This window comes from Agelaius phoeniceus, chromosome 5 (genome assembly GCF_051311805.1).
Source record: "Agelaius phoeniceus isolate bAgePho1 chromosome 5, bAgePho1.hap1, whole genome shotgun sequence".
NCBI lineage: Eukaryota > Metazoa > Chordata > Aves > Passeriformes > Icteridae > Agelaius > Agelaius phoeniceus.
The window spans coordinates 40848453-40864834 of record NC_135269.1 but is presented as its reverse complement, the minus strand read 5'-3'; the positions used below and the strand labels follow the sequence as shown (position 1 = coordinate 40864834).

Below are 16382 nucleotides of genomic sequence, written 5' to 3'. Positions count from 1 at the left end.
TGCAAGATCCAGGAACTTAGTTGCCTGCAGAAGACAATTCTGTGTGCCTAAGTTGTGTACCTGGCTGTTGAAAGAGATGCACCCAGGTCCAATGAGAAATGTAGACCCACTTTGCATCCAGTCCACTTGGAGCATTGTTGAGCTAGAAGCAGCAGCAGTTGATGTTAGCCCATTAAGTCAGTGTACACTCAACATGGTAGCCTGGGAACACATACACATACATAAATATACATGTGGAATAAACTCACTTTATAGTGTATATAATCTATTGAAGAAATCTTGGTTTTTTGTTCCGTTACTTTATGTGGGATTGTCAATGACAACAGGAAATCTCCAAGCTATGATTTCAAAAAGTTTTCTACAGTTGTCTGAATAAGGTTAGTCACAGTGGAAAAGTCAATTTTTCTTGATTTTTGTGTTATAACAGCCTTTCACAGTACAGTGATGAAAACATGATGGATCCATACAACTTGGCCATTTGTTTTGGGCCAACCCTGATGCCTGTTCCAGACATACAAGACCAGGTGTCTTGTCAGGCACATGTGAATGAGATAATCAAAACTATCATCATCCATCATGAGGCTATTTTTCCAGATGTGAAAGAACTTGATGGACCGGTGTATGAAAAATGCATGGCTGGAGATGACTATTGGTAAGTCAGAAGATTATCCTTCTGTCTCCTAAACAAAATCATTAGGCTGGTTAGAAGTATGAAGATAAATGAGAAGAGCATTTAGGTCCACACAGTAAAGTGTAAAAACAGTATGAAAAAGTAAAGCGAAAGCAATTATGATGATGCTTCCTACAACATTTTGTGGAAGAAGTTGCTTTGTGTTGAGCCAGAGATAGAATTCCAGATGTACAGAGCACACAGGCAGGTAGGAAATTGTTTCTTTGGCTGTGAACCACCTTAGAAAATTTCAGCTTATTATGCCTGCTCCTTTTCTTTCTTGTGCTTTAACAGGGCAGGTAGCTAAATAACACACAGCCACTCACTCACTCTCCCCACAGTGGGATGGGGGAGAGAATTGGGAAAAAAATGTAAAATTCATGTGTTGAAATGAAGACAGTTTCATAAGACAGAAAAGAAAGGGCAAATAACAATAATTAGAATATGCAAAACAAGTGATGCACAATGCAGTTGTTCGTCATCACTGGTGGGTGCCCAGCCAGTGCCTGAGCAGCAGCCCCTGACCAGCTTTGTCCCAAGTTTATGTGCTGAGCATGATGCCACGTGGTCTGGAATACCCATTTGGTTGGTTTGGGTCAGATGTCCTGGCTGTGACAAGTCTCCTTCCAGCTTCTTGTGCCCCCAAGTCTACTTGCAGATTGTGGTGGGGTGTTCAGTGTAAACACTGCTCAGGAGCAGCTAAAACATCAGTGTGTTATCAACATTATTCCCATCCTAAATACAAAACACAGCACTGTACCAGCTATGTGGAAGAAAATTAACTCTATCCCAGCCAAAACCAGGACGCCCCCTTGGCAGCAAACACACACACTTTTTATATATAAAGGAATCAAATGTTCTGAGGGCTTCTTAATGTTGGGATTTTGTTTCAAGAAAATGCATACAGGCTTCTTTATTAATTATGTATTCATAGCACATGAGGATAATTATGTTGCACATAACTCTGTAACATTATAAGATGTATGTGGTTCTCTCTGCTTGATGTATGTGGTTCCTCTCTGCTTGCCTCCAGTGACAGCCCATACAGTGAGCATGGTACCTTGGAGGAGGGGGACCAGGATGCCAGTACAGAGCCCCACACCAGTGAAGATGGTGAGTCTGTCACTTTACTGTGCCTTTGATGGGGGTAAGTTCTACAGGTGTTCCAGGCAGGAGACCTTCTTCCTTTCCTAATTGTGTCTTATTTGAAAGAAGGAAATTTCAGTCCTGGTTTTCTGTACCAAATCTTCAATCTCTGTTTGTGTGCTTTTGCACTCTTGATTCATCTGTGTTTGACCAGCTGTTTCCTTGTTCTCTCCTGATTTGCCCAGTCACAGGAAGGGCAAGAGAGAAACTATTTCAGTCAGCACATATTATTTTCTGACATAGTGTTACATTTTTAGTGACTCTTTTGTCTACAAAAACTAAACTTGTCAAAAGTATGCCCTTAAATATTGCAGCTATAGGATATTTGCCATTGAAGCTCTATTTTTATATGAATTTAAAAGCTGCTCTCTCTGAAGTATTTATAACAACTTAAAAACATGTGTGTACCCCCCACAGTGAAACTTTTGAACAGTAATAATTTTCTGTAAATATCAGTCACGTATACTTCTAGGTATGAGAGGTATCAATGAAAAAATTGATGCAAATCTATTATATTAATTCTTTTTATCCAGGTCATAAATATGTATTCAAGTGTGACAGTTTGACCATTCTTCTGATGTCCCTCACAGTATCTTCTGCCAAGTTTCAAGCAAATTTAACAGATAGAAAAGGATTCTCCAAATTGTTATATAACTACTACTTTGTGAGAATTAGTAGCTCATTAGAGGTGAAGGATTCAGAATAACACTCCATGTAGAGAAGAGCAGCAATGTGAGCTCTCTGCCTGTCTGGCCAGCAGGCAACCCATACAGAGCAACCAGCACACGTGCAGCAGCAGAAACAAAAGCTTCCCCTTGTCACTTACAGAGGATGTGTGGAGGAAGGAAGAGGAAAAGACAGAGCAGAGGAGAGGGGAGGAAAAGAGCTACTGCAGAAAAGGATATATTTTTTTTTAATAATGTCATAAGGGATACCGTTCAGGAGCTGGGACAATTGCTGTGGGGAAGGGAAACCGGAAGGTGTATGTATAGGAAAGCTGGCTGCGCTGCTCCCATTGCACACAGAGCAAACAATAGTTCCACTCTAGCTGCACCCCTCTGCTTGGTCACGTACACAGGCTGTCACTAACAGATTGTCTGTCTCTTCCCCTTTGCCAAGGTGAGGAGGGGCAGGCAGAGTCTGTCAGTACAGCTGTTTGGACAGGAGGGACATTTGGGTGGGCAGACATTACAGAAGGAGGGAAGACTGAGAGTAGGAGAGAAATCTTGGTCTTCTGCCTGGGTGTATAGCCATGCCTGTGCAGCAGGGAGTACCAGCAGCTCTACAAGACAGGCTGTGCATGGGTTCCTCTTGACCAGCTCTGTACAACTAAACCCACCATCTTTCTACAGCACATCTCTTCTAAGCAGTGTGAACAAACTCAAAAGTTGCACCTTATTTTTCCAAGACAGTATAGCTATACTTTAGAAGAACACCTTCTTCCATTGGAGGTATGAAGCAAGAGTGGAAGCTGAGGAAGCCTGCCTGTCTCTCATTTAGAGCACAAGTAAAGTGTAGATGACACACCAGTTCAATATATTGGGGCCAACTTCAGGGTCCCATGACCAAACTGACAGACGAAGGCACAAGTGGACATGGAGAAGAAGTGCAGCTTTTCAGCAGCCATCAAAGCAGTTGCTTCAAAGCCATGCCTAGGAAAGATGAAAACATCAGCAGGATACAGAGGAGCAGGACTGTGGCATCGTGTGATGCATCATTTGGGCCTCAATCATCGTGGGCTGTACCCCACCACTGTGTTGTTATACCAGTTTTACATTCCTGTCCTGGTACTACTTGTGACTGTGTCACTGGGGAAGACAAACCCTGAAGAGAATACCTGTCAACAGGACAAAGTTCTTTTGAAAGATTTGACTGCTCAAGACATGGGTTTTTGTTCACCAGATCACCCAGTAGTTTAATTCTAGTTTCCTCATCACACCTTTTTAATTAATTCAGTGCCAAAAGGAAGCGGACATCTGTGTTTACAGAGAAATAATTGTTACCACAAAAATATTTGTAGGCTAGATAAATACTGCTGCACAGCTGAAGATTAACAAGCCTGGATTGCACACAAAAACTGTTCGTTTTCAATTCCAACCTGCAAGCTCTAACCCATTTTTTCCATTAATATGGCTTTGTGTTGTAATAGCACATTTTTCTAATGTAGGTTACAGACTTAAAATTAAATTCACTCACTCTCTCTTTGCACATACATTCATGTGTTTGTGCTCCAGACAATTCCTTTTAAAAAGTATTGTTTACACCAGATATGAGAATAGGTGAAAATTTTTCAGTTTGCTTACTGAACTTTGTGAGAGTCACTGATAAACATGTGGTGGATAACAAAAACCCTTCTACTAAAGGGTCTGGAGTATTTTGGGAGTTTAATGTGATTGATTCATTGATGATAAGCTGGATGCATCACTGCCAGCTGAATGTGCAGAGAGAGAAAGGGAGGTGCCACATTGCTGCTGCATTGATCGGACGTGTGGTACTTACATGGCTCCCTCTGTTAGGACATGGAAGAAGCAGATTCTGTAAATGCTAAGGGGTTTTTTTCATGTTGAAAATCTGATTAGTTTTATGCTAAAATGTTGTGTACATATGTAAGACCAAGCTGCCTACCCCACAGGAATTACAGGGTCATTGAAACATAATCCAGAGGTTACGATCAAAACCAAAAGGATTTATTTTACTTACTCTTGCTGTAAAGTTAAACTGCAAGTGGCTCTCTGTGCCTGCTAGGAAAAAACCCATCTGTAGGGGCTGTGTCAGTAGCACTAGAAAACAACAAGACTTTAAAAATTAAATTTTAATTATGTCCACAGAGGTAAAATGCAGTAGATTAGGGGAAAAATACTAGCACATATAAATGAGCATATAAATATTTCATAAATGCTTTATTTTAAGCATATAAATTGTTGTGGGTTTTTTCCCCCTATGATTACAGGTGTTCATGTATTTCAGTTGATCACTGGAAAGGGAAGCAGGAAAAAAAAGGAGCTGCATTTTTCTGTAGTGTTTTCAGGCTTTTTTAGATATCCAGAAAATATCCTGGTAAGGGAAACATAGAAGTTTTTTCCTTTCTCTTCAATCTGGAAATGAAATTTAATTTGTGAAGTTCAGAACTTTTGTACTCAAGCTGAGACACAAAAAAAAAATCTACCTGTAATTTTGCTGCAGACAAACCTTTACCTGAAAATGTCTCTGCAGTAAAGATTCAAAGGCTATTGTTTATGTTTTACTGAAACAGCTGTTACCATATTTCCTTTACCTTCAAACTGATGGAGATTTTTTATTCTTGTTGGAGTCATATGGTAAAGAGTGACTAAATTGTTTGCAAAGGAAGTAAACATTTCCTGAGGAAGTTAGACAGATGGAGTTCTCCTAGGAAAACATACATAAAATTAATGCCATGCTCTCCATAGATATCTCATAAACTTAGGATAAAACTTTAGCTGGTATTTCTGCTGAAAACAAAACTTACAGGGACGTGTCAGACTGTACATTGTTGTTTCCAACACATACTCATTTTCTTGCTCTTCAGAAGTGCGTGCTGTGATCGATACTTTGCCAAATTCTGTTTTGTCAACACCTTGCAACAGTTCTTTGCTTTTGCTATTCCCAGTCAGAAAACTGCTGTCCTGAGGACAGGACTTTGAAATTACAAAACCACTCTATTCTCTGATGGGATGCAGAAGATAAAGAAATAAGGAGATAGACTCCCATGTTCCTGGGGAGTTTGGGACGTACTTTATTCCCAACAGACAGGGTACACCTGGGAAAACTGAGGAAGAGCAGAGCAACAGCAACTCCCCTAGAAAAAGTGCAGGGAATGGTGTCCCCTCCTTTCCTTAGCTCCTTGTGCCCTGAGGCCTAGGGGGCAGCCCAGGGCCAATTCACTGCCATCACCTCTGTAGGTGGTCTACATCTGGCACTCCAATCTCAAAGATAAAACTAACACGTTTATTCTGCCCTTTCTGCTCTCCCAAGCAGAAGTTGTTCCCACAGTTCTTCAGTTTGTCCTGATTTTTCCTTTCCATAGCATTTCCTGATTCACTAGAGATGATAGCTGGTGAGATCCTGTATGCCACCAAACACTTCCTGGTATTTTAGCTGAATGCCCGCAGGTACGGACAGAGCAGTGCAATTACACTTCCCTCTGAGCTGACAGTTTTACTGTTAGACATTCTGTACCACACAGAAATTGAGTTACAGATCCCAAATTTAGCCTTCATTGCCTTAGCTTTTTGAAATACTCATCTGTCATTCAGTAACCTTGATATTAAATGGCTTAACTTTCCCAAATGCATTTATGTTTAGGAGTAACTGTCATGGTACTTGGGCTTTCACTATTAAAGCTTGACCTGTAACAAGGTGAATTACTATTTAAGTGCAGTCTCAGTACTGTTTACTATAGGAAAGTTATCTCTGTGTATAAAGAAATGAAGACACCCCTTTCACAGTAGGAAAACCTGTCTGAACTCATTTTTCGTCCTCTTCATGAAATCTGTGTGAAATTTTCTGGGCACTCCTCCCTGAGGAGGTGGGATTTGTTACCCAGGCAATCTAATGTACATGTCTCAAAAGTCACATCCATTATGGGTACATTAACAATTCATACAGCTGGTTCCAGTGGGACAATGTCATTCAGACCTCTGAGAAAGAATGTGAGTCTTGCAGGTGGTAGAAGGATACAATAAAGAGGATTCTCATTGCATATCACACTTAGATGAGCATAATTCCACTGAGCAAGACAGAACTGTTTCTAGTTTAGTCCACTGATTTGTAAATAAAAAGACCTGTATACTTAATTGTGGGATACTGTATGGTCTGTTGACGTTAGCAGAGAAACAGCAAATTCCATAGCCAATCAGTGTAGGGGTTTGTCCATCAATCCAGTACTCATGAGCATTACCAGTTAACTGTGGAGAATGTCTAAGAAAAATATGTGCAGGAAATTTGGGATTTTGACTTATTGTAAAACTTTTTTGTTTGGTTGATTTAATTTTTTTTTTTAATTTAAAATATTGCCTATTAGTGAGTGACTGCCTCTCCAAAGCCTGGGAGATTTTATTTCTGAATTCTTGACCAACTCTACCATAACCCATAAATTAGTTGTAATCTGAGAACAGAGTGCTCATAAATGTCTTCTTCTTTTCAATCCTACCTGATTCCAGTATTTCCTTCTTATAATAAATTCTACGAACAATACACATGATAGGAGAACTGTGTTCTTTTGTCAGTGTTACATTGTTGCCATTTCATATTGCTCTCATAAAGATGATGCAAGATAAACAGGCATGTTTGGTTTTACCTCTTTTCATTTTCTGTGCCTTACAGTTACTTTGTGGCCTCTGTATTTTCTGTTAGAGGCTGTAGGAATGACAACAGGGTAGCATATCATAATATCACACCACCATTAGAGGTAGCCCAGATTTCCAGAATGTTTCTTTCTGTGTCAACATTATAGTTTCTTTGCTTAAAAACATAAACCAAGAAAGCTTCAGCCCCACCCACCAGGGAATGCCGGTGAGCGAGACATTCGTAGGGGCCGTGATGTTTGTTAAAAATTCTCATCAGGCTGAACAAAGACATTGGACACATATCAAGGAACTCGTAGGTTTTATTGTACAGTCACCATAACTTTGGCCACCAGCCCAATATTTAGACTCAAAAGGTATTGGCTAACACACCCTAAATTTCTTACGACAGACTTCCACAAGAGTGGAGGTGAACGAGCCCTTTGTTTTGTACAGTACACTTCAGTAAGTTCTCAACTCCCACAACACACAGCCAAAAGTGCTGACTCACAAGTCACAGTACATTTGGTATTCAAAGGTGCTGGCTCACAAGCTCTTCCTTCCCACAACAAACTTCAGAGTATGGGGTAGAATATGATAGTTGTGCTTGGTCCATGCAGGGCAAGGGAAGAAAACAAAAAATAAAACCAGTGATTAGATCCCACATTGTTGCTGCCATGTCAGTGGTCCAGAGCAGGGGCTGTGAGACAGAGAAAGCAAAAGAGAAAAAGAGAGGAAAAAGACAAAGAACAAAAAAGATAATATGGTCCTCTACAGCCATCCAGTAGGGGGATGCATTTTCAGGAATGTATACTGTTATTGCTTGGTTCTTAATTGTATTTATATGATTGAAATAATTTCTGCCACCATACATTACTTCTGTGTTTGTAACAGTAAATTCTCCATATCACTGTATTCCATCTGTGTAAAGTGTCTGTGTTAGTGATTTCTATACACTCTACAGTTTGTCACTGACAGGAACACTTAAAGTGACTGCAGAAGCAGCAAACCACAAGACACTCTTCTGCAGGCTGGGCAAGTTATTAAAAAATGAGCTGCAAGCTGTAACCTCAATAAAGGTGCTGTCATTATGTTTTCACACTGTAGAACGAAGTTAATTTTAAAAAGACATTCCTGTGCAAAATGTTGTCATAAAGGGACAGTGGCTTTCATTACCAGCCTGGTTCTGTAGGGAATTACAACCTCAGCAATTTTAATTCGCATCAGACAGAAAGTTGCTATGCTAGTCATTAGCCCAGATGTTAATTTCCATCTAAATATTGCTCTAATTATGTAAAGAAATTAGTCATTTCAGGGACTCTTGAGTTACTGGAATCATCAGAGTATGTGATTTTTAGACCTGTATTTTGCAGTTTTTTCTTTATGTTTTGAGACTTTGATGACAAAATTTAATCTTTTAGAGCTCAGGTGCTTTTGGTTTTATGCAGACAAAATGAGAGCTTGTGAAAATCACAGCTTTTTGCTGGATGCCTGGGCACAGCTCTGGCCATAGCTGCAGGGCCCCTTTGCTGACATCAACAGGTCTCCATCCCAGCACAGGTTATGGGATGGAACCCATTTCCAGCCTAAGGCTGGTAACTAAGTCTGAATTTACCAGCATTTTGACAGAGGATTAGCCAGCACTGCTGTAGCCAGTGTGTGGTTTCAGAAAACACCGGCCTCCCCTGCAGAAATCAGGGCAGCTCAGGATTTTGGAGCAGTCAGAGCTGCTTTAAACAACTTGAGGCCACACAGGGACTGTCCCTGTGGTCTGGAGCCATCTTGTCTCACTCCAAAAGGGCATTAAGGAAATGAATTAAAGGAGGAGGCTTTGGTGCTGTGTAAAACACTAGGTTTCAGGAGGTCTGCATGCTTGTCACGTAAAAGACAGAAATTCCATGGCCCAGTTCAGCAGGGTATCCCTACTCATGCACAGGCTAATCTTGTCTTCCTTCCTTTGCCACTGCAGATGGTAAAAGCATTCTTATTTACTTTTCCCTTATCATGCTGATTCCTTGGGCCTTTGATTATTCATCTGAGTTTGTTCTTTTTATTTTCAGAAGTCTTTATTGCCTGGCCTCCATCCCACTCTCCAGCCATGCAGGATCCTTTACAGCAGGAGGCAGAGGCCTCTCTCCAAAGGCAGTTGTAACATTTTAGTATGCTGTTGTTTTCTGAAGCTCCTGAAGCAGCCCAGATGTTTCACACCTAGGGCACAGATCAATTATACTTCTTTGTAAGGGGCACATTGTAACCACTGCCTGAAGTCTGCCTTCCTTTAGCTGATCTCTGTCAGAATGAGCACTGAGAAAATGGAAAAAATGGGGTTGATGAAACCAAAAAGAGCAATATGTAATCTGATATTTGTTGTTCTTCCCACCCAGAGTGCGAGCCCATAGAAGCTATTGCCAAGTTTGACTATGTTGGAAGATCTGCACGAGAACTCTCTTTCAAGAAAGGAGCTTCCCTTCTGCTCTATCACCGAGCGTCTGAGGACTGGTGGGAAGGAAGGCACAATGGAATTGATGGCCTTGTTCCTCACCAGTACATAGTGGTGCAGGATATGTAAGCAGTGTCTGGTGTGACTGGGTTCTTGGGGCGGTGTAAAGTCTACAGTGCTTAGCAGTATTTGCCAAATGGGTCAGTGGTTTGAGGGGTCAGATAGATTAAACATTTGCCTTTTATGCAGGATACCTGTCTTTACTGCCCTGAATTGAAAGCTCCATCAAAAACTACTACTAGGCTAAGCTACTTCTATGGATACATTCCCAGTACATTAAGAGACAGATGCTGCTGCACCTATTTTAATTAGACTATCTCTGTGTAGCAGTTGCTGACTTTTAACTTCAGAATAGCAAGAACTGGGGAAATGCAGCCCTGAACTCTTGTTTTGTAGTATTAGGCACGTGCTTTGCCAAGGATGACAAAGTTCTTTACTGAAAGGTTACATACACTCAGAGTGCAAAGAGCTCAGTAAACAGAGGGATTATAAACAATTTTGGGAGATATGCAAGGGCTGCAGTGCATTTACAACATGCCTGCTTTTCTTAAGGGGATTAAAATCTGAGAGTGCCAAGGTGCTCTCACTCACTGACTTCTCATCTCACCACCTGTGTTCTGTTCAGGGATGATACTTTCTCAGACACACTGAGCCAAAAAGCAGACAGTGAGGCCAGCAGCGGACCCATAACTGAGGACAAGTCATCATCAAAGGATATGAACTCCCCTACTGACCGTCACTCAGATGTGTATTCAGGAAGGTAAGCCTCAGTGTAACGTGTTTTCAGCAGTGCTGCTCACAGCTCAGCTAACACAGTAATTACTCCTGCACGTGCTGCTTATGCTGGCTCACTACAGTTTGTTCTTCCACCACTTCTCCACTGGTGCAGGCAGAGGAAGAGATCAGAGCCTCCACCTCCCCTGAGACGCCCAGGCAGGAGCAGTGACGGCCACTGCCCGGTACACCCACCTCACCCTCTCTCCAACTCGGCCCTGGAGCTGGGCTCCCCCAACCTGGCGACTCACTGCAGTCCCAGAGCCCTCCTTCAGAACCGCAACCTGAACGCCGACAGCCCTGAGCGGCGGCGCCGGCCGGGCCACGGCAGCCTCACTAACATCAGCAGGCACGACTCGCTGAAGAAGATCGACAGCCCTCCCATCAGAAGGTCTACATCCTCTGGTCAGTACACAGGTTTCAATGACCACAAACCACTGGACCCGGAGTCAATAGCTCAGGTTTGTGTCTTTTTTATTTATGGCACTGTCTGATTTTCTGAGCAGCAAATCCCGTTGAATAGCACAGCACAGAGCGCATGCTCTGGTGGGAAGGTGTGTGCAGGGGAATATCCTATTTGGCTTTCCAAACAGAGTGTGTGTGAAAGAAGATGGATTAAGCAATCCTGAATAGAAGAAGCACAAAGGGGAGTAAACATTGCAAAAGCAATAAAAAGAAATTATTTCCCATTACACTGTAATGAAATTGCCTCTGCCATACAGAACACTAGGACAGTCTTACAACAGCTACATAGACCGCTGTGCTCTGTTGAAGGCTGGCCTATTCTGACTTGCATGTAATAAGTGTTCAATTATGTCTCAGTATTGTGGTAAGCAGAAAAGTGCTCTGACTGGCTAGTAGTGACCATTGCCATTCAAAGCAGAGATTTACAGTCCAGGATCTTGTGGATTTTATAGTTTTCATACAGTTCATACTGTGTGTTGATTTGAGGCGTGTAGTAGAACCTGATGTGCAAGATGTCACAGCTGCATAAATTGTGGGCCATCTTACTGTGTGAACAGTCACCTGTCTCATTCCTGGCAGTGAAGAGGTGAAGAGAATGGAGTAGGAAGTACCCTGATCATCAAATTGGTCTGTTGTACTGAGCTGGTAACAGCTCTTGAGTAAATAGATGCCTCTGTCTTCAGAACTCACATTTTGTCTAGGAGGGAAAACGTGATTACTGGGAGCACCCTGAGGGTGCTCTATGATTGCAAACGCATTTTACAATAACACTGGCACTCATGTTTTAAAATTTAATGTACTGATAATGCTTGCTTTCAAACTCTGCTTCCAGTGAGGAATAGAAGGGACTGGCATGCTTAGGTCAGAACCCATGTATTAGGGTTAGAAAGTGCAAGTGTTTTTACTGTTATATTTTATTCCAAGCTGTTAATTTACTTTCCTGGAACAGCACTGTTTGGCTTAAAATATCTCTTTTTTATGCCTAGACTAGAACCCAAACTTTGATTAAACTATGTGAAAGTCAGTATGAGCAGGCAGGGAACACAAGATATTTTAAGATTAGTTGTATCTCAATACCACTGAGAAGCAGTAAACTAGTATCTTGGTGCATTTTTTTAGCCTTCAGGCCTGAAATCCTGATGAAGAAAATAGTTTTTCTTAGGTTTGCATACTGACCAATATCTTACAGATTTTTTCTGTTTAAGATTTAACTTGATGAAACAAGAGGAGAGAAGAGATGATGAGCACACAAACTTTATTTCCTTAGAAAACTAGGTTTTGTAATCCATGTGAGGGAATACAGACCCTGAGCACCTGAGGCTTTAGATGAGCAGAGCAGTTAGCTAAGAGTGAACAAATGGACTAAAATCTTTAAAGTTGTCAGTAACCAAGAGATGACAGAAATCTTCACCACTAAAACATTGCGAAGCAGACATCAGTTGTCCTGACAATCACTTCATAAATGGCTTGCAGATTTTGGTGTAACACCTTTTTTTGATTCTCTCATATGAACAAGGTTAAATGTTTGTAATGTTCACCCAAAGCTGCCATGTTGTCAATCTTAATGTCTTTCAAACAAATCTGGTGGAAATTGATTTTAGCATTATCATAATTGTTAGAGGATGGTTGGTGAATTAATTAATGCATTCCCTTACCCCTCCCCTTGCTCCTCTGGCATTCAGTAGCAACACAAATGACATGCTGCTCTCTCTGTGCTCTGACGCAGGACATCGAGGAGACAATGAACACAGCACTGAATGAGCTCCGTGAGCTGGAGCGGCAGAGCTCGGCCAAACACGCCCCTGATGTTGTGCTGGACACCTTGGAGCAAGTGAAGAACAGCCCCACCCCTGCCACCTCGACGGAGTCGCTCAGCCCTCTCCACAGCGTTGTTCTGAGGAGCTCCGAGCCTCAGATCCGCCGTAGCACTAGTTCTTCCAGTGACACCATGAGTACTTTCAAGCCCATGGTGGCCCCTAGAATGGGAGTGCAGCTGAAACCTCCTGCTCTTAGGCCAAAACCTATTGTTCTTCCAAAAACAAATCCTAGCATAGGGCCTTCTCCTCCTTCCCAGGGTCCAGCCGACAAATCTTGCACAATGTAGGCAGCTCAGCCACCCACAGCGCCCAGCTGGGGTGTGCTAGGGAAAGAGATGGATTAACAATAGAAGTCAGGGCTCCGTAACATCATTTGTTCATGTTTGTAACTGGAGAGGCTTTGTTTTTCAGTGTTTTTGAATGTATTGTCTGAAAGTAGCTACATTAACATGGGCATTTGTATTTTGTATGGTTTCGATTAAATGAAAAACTGGACAATTGTGCATAGTTTTAAAAAACAAACATAGACTTACTTGAAAACTTGATGCTGCACCATTTGTAATAAAACCAACACAGATCACAAACAGCTTGCCACGTTGTACCATACTTCACAGTCTTACTGTAGCTATATAATAACAGATCCTGCACAAAACTAAGGGGCGGGAGGGGGTTCAGAGGACATGGAGCCACTCATTTCTGGGTCACCAAACCAAATCTCAAGCAGGTTAGTAAGAACTGAAACTTAGCATGTGAGGATTACGTGTCTGTGTGGAATGTCTAAGTCATCTCAGGCCACATTTCTTATTTAAGACACAAGAGAAAAAATCACCAAACCCTTACAAACTCATAATTGGCACCAAGTGTTAGCTTTCTTGTTGGCAGTCTCACTAGAGGCAAGCGCTGAATGGAGCTGGAGATCACATTGCTCTCACTGATACAAAGCAGCATTCCAGGACACAGCTAAAGCACATCTCCAGGATAGTATCTAGAAACTCCTTTTGCTGCCCTCTGTAATAGTGTACCTTCTCCCGTGAAGTCAGACCTTCATTCCCTGATACCACATTTTTTACAGAAGCTGAATTTGTTTGAAGTTCACAGAAGCCAGGCTCTGGGGAGTGCCTGAACCTGTTGGTCCATCAGGGAGCATGAGGGGCTATTAAAGGGACCAACTACACAGTAGTTCAGAAAAGTATCCCATTGACTTTATTGCTCAGTGTCCAATTAAGGACGTGATTTGGGTTGCAATAGTCCAAGTTTCGAGCTGACCCAGCTGTGCTGACTGCCTTGCACAGCAAATGCTCAGTTGTGCTGACAGCAGCAAGACAGGGACTCTGAAGGGGGACTACCCCCTGCCAGTGGTGCAGGGGTCACTCACAGGACAGGCAGCTGAGTTTCTACTGCCTAGATTCAAGCTGACTAAAGTTTTCCATAACCCTTTTCCCCTCCACTTCCCTTTTTTTTAATGACTGAAATCAGTCCCGTTCTTATGTCTGTGTGAGTGGCGACTGTCAACTTTGCTTAGTGCTCTGTTGTTAAACTTTGTTAGGCATGAGCTAAACCTACAGCTGTTTTGCACATTGCAACAGTAAGCCATAATACTATTTCTGTGAACATGTTTTCAAGCATCCAATCCACAAAAGAAGTTTCAATTAATAAAATGGGGAAAAATCACTTGTGGTCCACCTACAGAAGTACAACTGGCTGTAATTAAGATCTGTTTTTCCACATATTCTGTAAGATCTCACTTTTGGAAAGCTTGAAATTTTACAACTCATTATACATAAAAAATTGAGTTTGGGAGGAGAAGAGTAGGGACAAAATTTGATAGACATAATTGCTGAGGTGACAGGAGTAATTTCCTGTTGTTATTTAGGAGCAATTTATTCCTGCTCTGGTGTACACCTTCTAGACAGGTGATGCAATGTGAAGCTCTATGTGTGAGAAGTACCCCATAAACTGCCTCTGAGCCCCAAACTATTGCTGGTATTTGCAAATACTTTTCAATGCAGTCAGAGACTTCACACACATCTAGGTTAGAGGCAAAGTCTTAATCCATCACAGTGGGCTGTGCAGCATGGGTCAGCAAACCTCCATCCTTGGCCTGGCCCTAATGCCAGGGCCAGAGCCTAAGCCAGACCAGCCCCAGCTGCAGACCAGTGCTGGTCTGCTCACTTGTTTGGGACCAGAGGTATTTTCAAGTAGTTCCCCAGTTTACTAGACTCAGTGGAGCAAAACTGGAATTTGTCTAGCATTTTTAAATTAACCCACCTGGCACAATTGAGATGGATACGTGTATCTTTAAATTGCATAGGGAATTTTGTATGTTTAAATAACTGTACTGGACTCCATAATGCTTTTATTAGAAATTGTTTAGCAAAAGAAAATATTAGAAACAGTGCATTTAGTGAATGCATCCACTTAGTGCATTCACACAGTTAATGTGTAGTTTGATGGTTATTATAGATACTTTAAAGCATAGTAAGTGGATATGTAACAGGAAAGACTGCTACATCTACAGGCGTACTAAAGGGTAACTCCTGCACACCTAATCCAATCAGTATTGTCCTTTACTGTCAAGTTTGATGAATTGCAGTACTGGTAGCTTCCTGCTTGTTGACTGTTACCTACTTGTGTCAATGTACATCTGTAGTATGTACATGTGAAAGTGCCTTTAACTTTTAGAGGAGCTGTAGCTTTGCTCTTGTACTGTTGCATTTCCATTGCATCCTTTCCTGTTTCGTGTATGGCTGCATTCCCATTGCATTCCTTCCACTCTTGAAGATCAAATAAAAACATGGAAAACCCACAGTTCTGGAAGAGAAATGTACTGTTAATCTGTTGTGACAATGCACTTTTATGTATAGTACTGTACATTTTTGGCATGTACCATTACAAGCTTCAGTATACATTCAAGTTTGTTCCTCATAGTGTATCTTTATAATAAAGAAGATAGTTCTGTCTGTGTGTGTAGTTTTGCTGGGGAAACCACTGTATCTTCCAACATGCATTAATGATCTACTTCCCACATAGGGAAGCATCCAGCACACCAGCATCCCCCAGCTACCCACACCCCACACTGCATCAAGAGCTATCACACTGTTGGCCTGAAGAAGCACTTGTTCCTGGAAAGTTCCTTGCCTAACTTAAAAGTCCCTCTTTACCTGAAAACCCCTCGCAAAGAGCCACCAACTTCACGTAGTTCTGCTGAGAACCCATCAAGGGTAGTCAATCCTGCTCACACTGGCTGAGGAAAGCCCCCACTGCCCACTTGGCCAAACACCCTGACATCCCCCTCCTGCTCCCCCCAGGAAAAATGGGGTGAGGAAAACACTCCAGCTTACATTTTTTAAAAATAGAGTGAAAAGAATTTCAAAAGGGACATTTCTTAAATTTGGGATATTTCTTGGAACAAAAGAGAGAGATGCAGATGCTGTCATGCTGGGAGGGGGTGGGGGGAGTGCCACAGTTAAAGATCATCTTCAGTGACCTTATGTGTGAGAAATGGTGGCAATACACACCCTCCCCCTGGCTCCAGGAACCAGGGGGTCTGATTGTCAGGTTGATAACTGCAGAGAAATGTTCTGCCATACATGGATCAGATGCTATCAAGGACAATTCCTGAGCTCGGACTACAGCTGCCCAAATAGGCTTGCCATGCTTTCCCACCATAGATGTTTAGGGGCAGAAGAGCTATTTGGAAATGCATT

At 42.0% G+C, this 16382-nt stretch overlaps 1 protein-coding gene across 2 annotated transcripts in view; it reads left to right on the top strand.

Moving 5' to 3' along the window:
- SRGAP1 (SLIT-ROBO Rho GTPase activating protein 1) overlaps positions 1-15635 on the top strand; it is a 139416-nt gene extending 123781 nt beyond the window's left edge. For both annotated transcript variants that reach the window (XM_054631101.2, XM_054631102.2), the window contains exons 17-22: positions 428-652; positions 1704-1783; positions 9504-9684; positions 10245-10379; positions 10509-10854; positions 12585-15635. In XM_054631101.2, the coding sequence (XP_054487076.2) occupies positions 428-652; positions 1704-1783; positions 9504-9684; positions 10245-10379; positions 10509-10854; positions 12585-12962 (1345 nt within the window). In that variant the 3' untranslated portion in view covers positions 12963-15635. The remainder of the gene's footprint in view (positions 1-427; positions 653-1703; positions 1784-9503; positions 9685-10244; positions 10380-10508; positions 10855-12584) is intronic.
- Positions 15636-16382: the final 747 nt, after the last annotated feature.